General features: G+C 36.4%; 1 protein-coding gene across 4 annotated transcripts in view; it reads left to right on the forward strand.

The window, feature by feature from the left end:
• The window catches only part of sptlc3 (serine palmitoyltransferase, long chain base subunit 3), a 40,124-nt gene extending 32,406 nt beyond the window's left edge, over nucleotides 1–7,718 (forward strand). For 3 of the 4 annotated variants that reach the window (XM_088610093.1, XM_088610090.1, XM_088610092.1), the window contains 4 exons: nucleotides 1,014–1,149; nucleotides 3,078–3,207; nucleotides 3,512–3,650; nucleotides 5,757–7,718. In XM_088610093.1, the coding sequence (XP_088466219.1) occupies nucleotides 1,014–1,149; nucleotides 3,078–3,207; nucleotides 3,512–3,610 (365 nt within the window). In that variant the 3' untranslated portion in view covers nucleotides 3,611–3,650; nucleotides 5,757–7,718. Of the gene's footprint in view, nucleotides 1–1,013; nucleotides 1,150–3,077; nucleotides 3,208–3,511; nucleotides 5,364–5,756 lie in introns of those variants that run through there. The other variant, XM_088610091.1, reaches the window with a different exon arrangement.
• Nucleotides 7,719–10,513: the final 2,795 nt, after the last annotated feature.

Genomic DNA, 10,513 nt, shown 5'->3' on the forward strand with positions numbered 1-10,513 from the left:
TTATATACAATTCAGTTAACAGAGATTGAGTAACCATTGAGGTAAAGTTTTGCTCTTCTATTAGAGCCATATAAGGTGTGAAAACAGTGCTTTTTTTTCAAAAGCCAGTTAGGTCATTGAAGTATTAATACAACATGACCCTGATTACCAGGGATTGAAAAGCCTGGCAAGGGTGAATTTTAATGTGAAATGCAATGTAAATGAAATGGCTAACCAATGATTGGAGGCTGTAGTAAAATTGGAATAAATCTAAAAATTAATTGTTTAGGTATAATTTTGTAATTTGTATAGTTTCAATAACTAGAAATAAACAGATTTCTGATTTTAAAAGAAAGTAAGAAATATTGTTTGCATATTTCAGTCTTTGCTTTGTATTACGCTTACCTTTTTTTGTTATGTTTGCCTTCTACTTGGGTGTTCAGGTCCAGAGAAATGTTTGGACTAAATAGTTTTCCTCACTCAAGTGGGAACCACAGTGTGTTGCCCATTCATCATTTCAATACCATCCTTTGGGAGGGAATGTGCAGTTGTATTCCCCACAGATTCACTGCTAATTCTAACATTTTAAGTTTAGTAATAATTCATAATTAAAATAAAAATTTATAATAATTATAAGCGTATCAAAGTCCCATACCTTGTATAGCAATTCAATTTGAAAGTTAAAAGTGTTATTTTGGACGTCAGCTCATATTATTCGTATACTCGTATTATTTTATATACAGAGAGTATGACCGACCAAAAATAAATCCCTTTCAATTCCATTTTGGCAGCCAGATCCTTAACAGAACAGTAGGTTTTATTTTTACAGTATAAATTGTGACGGTACTTTCACAGAAGCATAGTACAAGATGCCGCAGAGTTTATGTGAACAAGGTTTCAATGCAAAAGTGTTTTGGTATCAATTGATCTTAAGAAAGCATTGTAGCTCTTAAGAAGGTTAACTATGTAAATACTTCAGTATTAAAAGCCAGGGTCATGTTCTGGTGTCTGACTGAATGTTATGACTCTCCTAGGCATTCAGAGAGTGCAGCAGCTAGCGGAAAACACGAGGTACTTCCGGAAGAAGCTGCATGAGATGGGCTTCATCATTTATGGCAATGAGCACTCTCCTGTGGTCCCGCTGTTACTTTACATGCCAGGGAAGGTTGGGTAGGTCTTGAAACTTTCTGAAACACTAGATTTTTAAGCAAAACACAATTAATCACTACATTTGGCTCACGGGGGTGCCAGAAAAAAACATTGGAAAGGTCAATTTGTATTATTTCTTTTATTGAAACGCTTAGTATGTGCCACTAAAATGCCTGGTGTTATTTGACATGATTTGGTTTACCATTTGGCTGCACCTTCATAATTAGACCCTATGCTGACTGGATCTGCATATCTTAAACTGGGGCTTGTCTGTCTGTGCTGGAAGGAAACGCAGTGTGATGAAAGGCTGTTGCATGCTCTCATCATATGATCTCACATGAGGTTTCTCACAGTCTTTATTCTATTCTTACCCGATACATCTTTGTTGTCATCACAGAACATATGGACATTTGAAAATTACAGTTTTCACCGTAATAAGATTGACTTCCCCCCAAAATTGAGTGTTTCATGTACATACTTGATTTTATTGAACTTTTTTTCACAATTTCACTAAACAGTGTAACAATGATATATTGGTGTCTGCACAACTAATGAAGATAGCTACTAAGTCACAGAACATAATGGCAATTCAGTATTTTATTTTGTTTTCTTTTTATTGTGATTTAATACAGCTCAGTTTCATTTTGAGGGCCTTAATTGATGCTCTTGGCATGCAAAAACATTCCTCTTAAAAACAAACAAACACATCTTCAAAACATCATGAAGTTCTTTTATATTTGCATGATTCCTTAAGGGTCTTGCAGATAAAGTAGGTTACTCAGCTTGAGCAAAATTAAAGTTACAGTTTAAATCAGACATCTGATCTTACGACTTTTAGAAGGGTAGCTCTGCTGCTGCTGTTTAAAAAGATCTTTCATGAGAGAAGCACATCCTGATGCATGGATTTCAGACTGACCCAAAGATAACAGCCTCCTGGCAAGGCAACAAAGGTACCAGCAGCTGCAGGGTTTTTACGAAGCAGTGCAGTGAGCATTGTTTTTTGTTTTTTTCTTCTGTGAAAACTGGAAGCTCTTTTTTCCATCCCCTCTCATCGTTCTCTCTCTCTCTGTGGTGTAGTTTATAAATATGGTCACACAGCTGCTGTGTTTAGAATGGATTACAGTCTTTCAAAAAAATGACAACAGCTTTAAAAATGCTGGACAGGGAACAAACTGAGTTGGCCAGACAGCAAGTGTGTATAAACTGTTTCAGAGCAGGTGTAGTACAGTGTCCTTGATGGATTCCTTGCCCTTGTGCAGTTCACTTATTTCAGATTCTCCTGAGGCTACAAAGGAGGGGTGCTTTTTAACAAATGCAATTTATTTCATTTGGAATGTAATCCCAGGTTTTATACAAACATACATTCTCAGACACTTTCATGCTCATTAATTATTGAAGTGCTGTGGAAACTGTTCTAACAGAGTTTTCCAAGTGCTGTTTACTGAAGTGCTGTGGAAGCATTCTCAATTTACTCTAAAATGATAAGCCCAGTCCTGTGCTGAAAAGACCCCAGCATGTCATCCTAGAGTTCCTTCAACACAGACTGCAAGCAGTTCTTATGTGGAGGACATAAAGCTCAGCCTTCCAGTGTTCCACAAATTAAACAATTTAATTTATATGAGCTTTTATTGTAGCTAGAATCAAAGCATGGCTTCACATAACAGAGACAACAGAATTTAAAGGGACCATATTTGCCTTACCGGAACTGGTGAGGTCTAGAAAATAACTTTCATGTAATGCTTGCCTGTTTGAGAGCAATTCTAGCAGGTTTCAAACACATGACATTCTTTGATCTCTCCCACTAGAAATAACTGAGATTAAGATATGATGGATTTTCAGATCAACAAGACTATAACAGCTTAGATTAAAAAAATAAAAAAAAATAAAACTGTGTCTCACTGCAGACTCCCTGATCTCAGAAACCATGTTCTGTTTTTCCTCCGTGTCAGGGCCTTTGCCAGGAAAATGCTGAAGCGAGGCATAGGGGTGGTGGTAGTGGGATTCCCAGCCACCCCCATCACGGAGTCCAGAGCCCGGTTCTGTGTGTCTGCAGCTCACACCCGAGAGATGCTGGACAAGGTAGGGTACAGTGACACAGGCTGGCCTTCTGGTGGGGGATGGGTTTCTCCTTTTAAATGAGCAGTGGGAAAGGACATTTTCCTTCTTCAAAGGACAAGCAAATGCATGGTAATAATATACCAGTTCACCTAATGGGACTTGCTATCCTTGCAAATGCACGGACTGAAAGTCCTCCCAAGAATGTGAAGTACTTGAAGTGTTTGTATGTAAGTATGTAACTTTGTAAAAGTTACAAAGCTGAGCTGAAACAGTCAATGAAATAGTAGTCAGGTAGTCAGCACTGATGTATAAACTGTTTCCTCAGGTATTGAACACGCTGGATGAGCTGGGTGATTACCTGACATTGAAATACTCACGGAAGACTCCCCCCAGCAAGTCAGAGCTCTACGATGAAAGAAACTAAGCTCATCTCTAGCTGAGCACTGGAGAAACTAAGACTGAATGTAAATATGAGTTTTCTTCCCATGAAGGGAACTTAGTATTTATTTTTAGTAATACCTTCATTGAAAAGGAAATGAATGGCAGCTTGCCTTCTACCAAATAACAGAGAAACATTTAAAGCACTGAAGTTGTCTTTCAGCTTACCTCAACTTAGTTTTCTAATTATTTGTTTAGATATTTGATGAAGTACAAGACATAAGGGGTGAAAGAACAAAAAATGAAGGATTCACGTGAACCATCAAAATATCAGGTGTACAATAAGAAAGACATTTTTAGACATGTATTCCACTGTCACACAGGAATTGATTCAGGTATAAAAACGTGATTGTTTAACTTGTCAGGCTTTGCTGTTATACTACTAATAGAACATCCCTGGTCTTGGATGTGTGAGCTGCTTCAGCATACAGTACTTTGGCTACAAGTAAAGATTAGTTCCATGCTGGAAAAGCAGAGAGGAGAATCACAATGTTTGATGACCTGAAGAAGGCTTGACAGCCAAAATACTGTGTTTCTGCTATTGTATGTTTAGTGAGGAATTAACCTTTAACCTTTACTTGTTCATGGTTTTGGAATGACAGCACTGTGCTGCTGCCACAGCTGGTCTCAAAATCCTAAAATAAGACATTTCATTTGAATATGCACTGTTCAACATTTATTAATATTAATACATACACTAAGATGTTTGGCTTCATCTGCATTGTCGACCACTTGTGAATACCACTTGCATTTCTGTTTGTTTATGAGTTGGTTTTATATATTTACATATCTCTTTTTCAGTTTTGTAATAACATCATGCATAATATGCCGTTTAATTACTGGGTTTTGTTTGTTATTTGAAGAGGTATGAAGTCTAAAGCAAACACCTGTTGAGCAGTTGTAGGCTTGCTGGAAGCAACCATATTGTGCACAGATGAAAGTAAAATTCTCCTCAGTTGTTAAAGGAAAAAGATGATCTCCAAAGGGCTCCTTAGCACAACATGCAAAACATGAAGACACGTGGTAAAAGTATCTTAATTCAGAAAGGAGATTTGCCCATAAACTAAAATATAAAGCAATTTCTTTATTGACTTTTACTGAGAGTAATATATATATAGTTTATATACAAAATACTTTTATGAAATTATACTTTATTGTATGGGTTGAGTGAGGTAGCTAAAGCAGCTGTCTCACAGCCCCAAGGTCCAGGGCTTAATTTCTTCCTCAGGTGTCTGAGGAAGAGGCTTGTGTGTTTAACCTGTGTTTTGCATGGGGTTTTTTTCAAGATGTTCCAGTTTCTTCCCATCTCCCAAAGTCATGCTATCTGGGTAATTTCAGATTGCCCCTTTTTTCCATTGTCTTGAGATGGACTGGCACCCTGTCCAGGGAGAGAATATTCAGGTTTTCTCAGTCCTGTCTTGCACCCAGTGCTTCTGGGATAATCTCTGTCTTACTGAGACCCTGATCAGGAAAAGCAACCTCTGATAACATTTGAAACATTTCTTATTTAGCCATTCCTCCTCATGCAGAAATAACTGCTTAAAATATTGCAGTCCAAGAAGTGTTTATGTAAAATATTTTGCTTTCATGAACTTTAGCATTTTGGGTATGTATACTATGTGCCAACATTAACTTCAACTACCAATTATTGAGGATCTTAGAATTCTTAAGGTATGGGGTAATCTTTATTAATCTTGGAAGGAATTTAGACAGATAATAAACATTTCAGAATCTGTCAATTTTTTCTTGTCTTTGCATGTTTTATATTCTGTATAGATTTTTGTCTTGTGTGTTTAACGATCAAACAAACACATTATAGCAGTAGAACCAACTATAATAAGACAGAAGTAAAAACCCTGTATACTGGAATAATTTTAGTTCAGCACACCTAAAGAATTCTGCGGTTTTGAAGGTATGTTTTAGCAATACATTTAAAAAGATTGAAGGAAATCTTGATCAAATGTTAAAAAACAACAAGTTTTTACATCAATTGAAACACTGATATCCTTTAGCTACTGGCTCTTTTTGGGTGATCTGGTCTTGATCTTTTTTCAAGAAAGGCATGTTGTCATGAGGATAAAACATGATATTCATCCCATCTGATTTGCATATCTCATCTGCTTTGTTCCTAGACTCCAGTTCCACAACCGATGATTAAAGATGGAAAGAAACCTCAGCTTATAGCTACATAAATCATACTGCACTCTGCATTCTCAGTTCTGGGTGGCAAAGTATAAAACAGAATAACAAAAACATACTGAATGGATACAGTTCGGACCTCATTAATATTTGTAGTCTCTCAAAAATGGCTTTTTCCTGACAGTAGTGTTTTACTTTATATGTGAAGAATTGTGATAACAGCAATGGTGTTTGTCCACTCAACAGAGAAGAACAGGATATGAATGGAATGATACTGTAAGTGGAGCATAAAACCATTGGAATATGTCCGAATTGTGCAGCCATCTGATAAAATGCAAGAAATCAGACTGGAATGGCTTGTTTCTGTCCAACAGATGTAATTTAAAAGCCTGAAAAATCAATTAAATATTTAAATTATATAAGGTAAGACTAAAGTAAAAAATAAACACGCAAATAGGCATAAATGGATAAAAAGACAAACTATGTAATGGTATAACTGAAAATATTGGTTCAAGCAGGGAAAAAAGTACAGACATAGACATAGTGTTCATCTTCAATAATGTAAATGTTTCTGAATGGCCAGCAATATAATTTAACTTTACATCTCTAAATTTAAAATGTCCTTTTTCCAACCTTGTAATATACAACTTCCATCTGCAAGTATAAAAAAAGAAGCAAGGGAGGTAACCATGCCAGAATACTTTTGGCATGAAAATGTTAGTTTTTCATGAGAAGTAGGAATAAAATAAGCCTGATGTTGAAGGCACAGTTGAAACACATTATTTACTTAATAACTTCCAGTTTTTTTTAGCATTACCGCCATCAATAATGACTTATTTTCTTCTTAAATATGAATAGTTTTCTAATTGCACAGTAATTTTTCCATGAGACTTTTCATTGTAAAAATATTTATTTTATCTGATGAGTATTGCATGGATAAAATACACAGTTAAGACAGCCCATTCCCACAGCTGGGGCAACTCTACATGCACTTGTACTTGTGCTGTATATTGGATTTCCCACATTACCACAGTCAAATATATCAGCGTCTATCAAGTTAATACATGGCCCAGCGGATAACGAGACCCTTTTTCACACCAGTGCAGTTTTGGCACAATACTGCCAGTTGGTAAGTTACATCTGCAGCTTTGTCTGATTTAAGCAACCATGATCTATCAAAGACGTCTTTGATCTGATACCACAATGTAGTGCCAGATCTATTACCATTTAAACTCACAGGACTGTGGTATCAACATACCCAGCAAGAGGTAGCACTCCATCTTGTCTGATCAAGAGGCAAGAGGCTACTTAAATAGGAGTGACATCCTGCCCAAATGGAGAAGGTTCACAGGTTTCCATGGACTCACTTCAAAGCTGTGTTGTGTATTCTGGCTTGGTTTTGCATATTAGGGCATTATTTTTTTAAATAGTTTTTTTTTTCAGTTATACAAAATCTTTGAAGGACATTTTTTAACGTGTATGCTTGATCAAACCAGATATAATTTCTGCCTTTTCTGTATTTTTTTGAATTGTCATTTTTATTTTCATTTTTTGTTTTATATTGACATATACAGTATGTGACGGGCACACTGTCCAGACTTGCACTCACTGCTTGCTGGGATAGGCTCTGGCTCCCCACAACCCTATATTGGATAAAGAAAGTGGTTAGAAAATGAGTGGATGGACATTGATAAATGTGGTTTTTCAAAAATGTTCAAACTACTAAATTCAGCTTTTATTAATTTGACTTAATTTGGTTGCACTGCTGTTGATGTCTTAAGCAGAGTAATGGTCAACCTTTGATCTTTCCTGAGCAAGTTTATATATGCCAATTTACTGGAGTATATAGACAGCGCCAAGTGTGGGAGTACTTTAAAAAGTATTTGAACATTTTCTGATGTCAGAGTTTCATTGTAATAAAGAAAGGTCAGTGACAGATTAAACAGATTTCACTAGTGTCATGTACATTCTCCTTTTTTTCTCTCTTACCAAATCGATACTGATGAACAGTCAAAAAGCAGGAATTACTCACCAAATCTGCTTAAACTATTGAAATGCTGCAAAAATGAAAAGCAAAAAAACTCTGCCCATTTGAAAACCCAGTTTCAATGTTACTTGACTACATGCTCTCCTCAGAAGTACAGCAGGAAAATTAAGGTCTGTGAGTCTCCTTTAATCTCCTGCTGAGATCAGATTTGTATCAAAGCCTGAATTAGTGGATGCTGCCCCTACTGTCAACTCAGCATGTCCCAGTCACAAAGTGTCCCACAGGAAAATTATTTATTATATGCAGCAGAGCTAAAGCAGCCAGAGATTTATGTCCTAAATATGAGATCATAATCTTGTATTTCTAATCATACTGTACACTCAAAAAGCCACCTACATTCTCACTAACACATTTGCTTCCCATGCTTAACTTTTTGGACAGAAACGCTCTGTTTGCATTGTAAAATGTGTTTCTGAAAGGGAAATAAGAAGAGAGATGTCTGAATCACTGAGAATGAATTTGTACTTCATCGTGTGCTTTTCAAAATAATAACATTTTCTGTTTTGGGCAGAAAGTGAAGGGTTATCATATCAACTAATTCTCTGCCTTTTATGTAACTTGGTAGCTGTTCTCAATTCATGAACTTCTGCAGCGCTGAAAAGTAAAAAGACAGATATATTTGGCAAGGTTTAAGTGGAAGTGGAATAAAGTAGCTATATTCTTTAAAGTGCAGATTCTAATAAATTCCAGGCACTAGATTTCATTCAAAGAGTAAATCACTTCACCTACCAACTCAATGTCTATTTTTTCTCTTAATTTCCCAAGGCAACTTTACAGGGAAGATATAACTTAAAGCAAGTGAAAAACACATGAGTTTTTGGAATAAGGGGGTGAAGGACTGGTGCTCTTTTCAGAAGTCCACAGCCTGTAGTCAGTTAGACCATATATAATGTCAAAGGGGGCTGTGTCTGGTTAACAGATGTTTTAACAAATTTTCTCCAGTATTTCAAAGAGGGTGATTCTATTGGAAACATCGAGGAAGACTATTTCTGGAAACATCTGTTTGACCAGCCTTTGCTCCTTTCAATGTGAGCAGTACAGCCACCAGAGTTTTCATTCACAACTCTTTTCATCTCTGTTATGTGTGAGCCTCAAACTGCAGACATTTATTGGAATTGTATGTTGTTGTTACCATGGCCTATGAAACTCCACTAATACTTTGAAGTTTTCCAGTAGCTGCAGAGTCATGGATTCTTGGAATTTAATGTATAATGTTTCTCTTTCACACAGATCCATCCATCCATTTTTCTGTCTGCTTGAAGGTTTTTTTCAGAGGGTGTTTTAAGACAATATCCAGGAGCTCAGGCTGATACACTTGTGCCATATTTTTTTAAATGTATTAATGCATGTGAAACGTATGCATTGCTGAGAGTGGTCTAACACAAGTACAACCAAGTATAGTATATGTCTATTCACTTTACAAATGCCGAAAAATTCTTCATACATTTCAAACAAAAGCTCAAAAGCTTGAAGGCATGTCTGAAAGCTGTACCACATACTCCCTGCCCTCCAGTTATGCCTGTTTCCTCTCACCATTGCAGTTTATGAAAGAAACATGTCCCTTTAAGAAGATCATTGCTCCTTATTGGATGTCTGTCGAGGAAATTGTCCTGGTTTTCATACTGTGGATCATACCGATGCTTCATAGCATCTTGTAAAGGTGCTCTAGTTTTACACCAGAGGCACAGTACCCATGAGTACAAGGCTCCATGAAATGCAGAACATAGGTTTTCAAGCCTGAGTCAAGACTAATCCATGTGTAATTTAAGAATTACATTCTCCTCTGACATTCTTTTTAATTTATAGGGGGAAAAAACAATGCTGACACTTTTATGAGCAAAGTCTCTCTACTGCTGTAACAGGTCTTTTTAATTTCTGTCTAGATAGCAGGCACTGTCATACAAAGAGTAATAATGACTCACTGCTGACATTCAAGAACTATACAATACTGCTAAAGACATGTTGGAATTAGGGTCAGGTACATACTGTACATGGAGTCTAGTTTTCCTCAAACAAATAATTAAATTTAATTCTTTATCCATTTTTGGTTAACTTGCTTGTTTTCTGTGGACAAAGGTAGGCTCACAAATTAACTAATCAACGGTTTCTGTTATAAAATAGTCTAAGTGACCAACAAAACAACACTTTCAGACTCGGAGGTCTTCCTAATTTTAAAGTTTACATTTTCAAGTTTCTGTTTGCTTCCGATGAATACACACCAGCACAGCAGCATCCTCAGTCCTGCTATTTTTAATAAGCAGCTTCCAAGAATACTAACAGGAAATTATATTTTGTCCATTTCTCATTCCACAGTTTCATCGGTTCATGCCTTGATTTATCAATTCCTTTATCAATTCAAGCTTTATTGTCCCCTAGGGGAAATATGTTTTATGGTCAAGTCAAACACAACACAATGACAAATATCATCAAAAGGGAAGAGAATACAGTCGTGTTACAGGAGAAAGGAAACAAGAGACAAGGTAGTTACTTTGCATTGTTTAAGAGTGTAATTGCATTGGGAATGAAAGATTTCCTGTGTCTGTTGATACAAATGTAATGACGTTTTGTGTACCAAAATATTTTTCCATAAGCTGGCAATGTTGGCAATAGCTGAAAGTGGCTGCTGAAACACCTTTATCAATGACCATTTGTTGGCTCCACGTCTTGGGTGCTAATGGATTTCCAAATGAGGTATTTCCATCT

The sequence above is a fragment of the Lepisosteus platostomus genome, chromosome 17 (assembly GCF_059453375.1).
Source record: "Lepisosteus platostomus isolate fLepPlt1 chromosome 17, fLepPlt1.hap1, whole genome shotgun sequence".
Classification (NCBI taxonomy): Eukaryota; Metazoa; Chordata; class Actinopteri; order Semionotiformes; family Lepisosteidae; genus Lepisosteus; species Lepisosteus platostomus.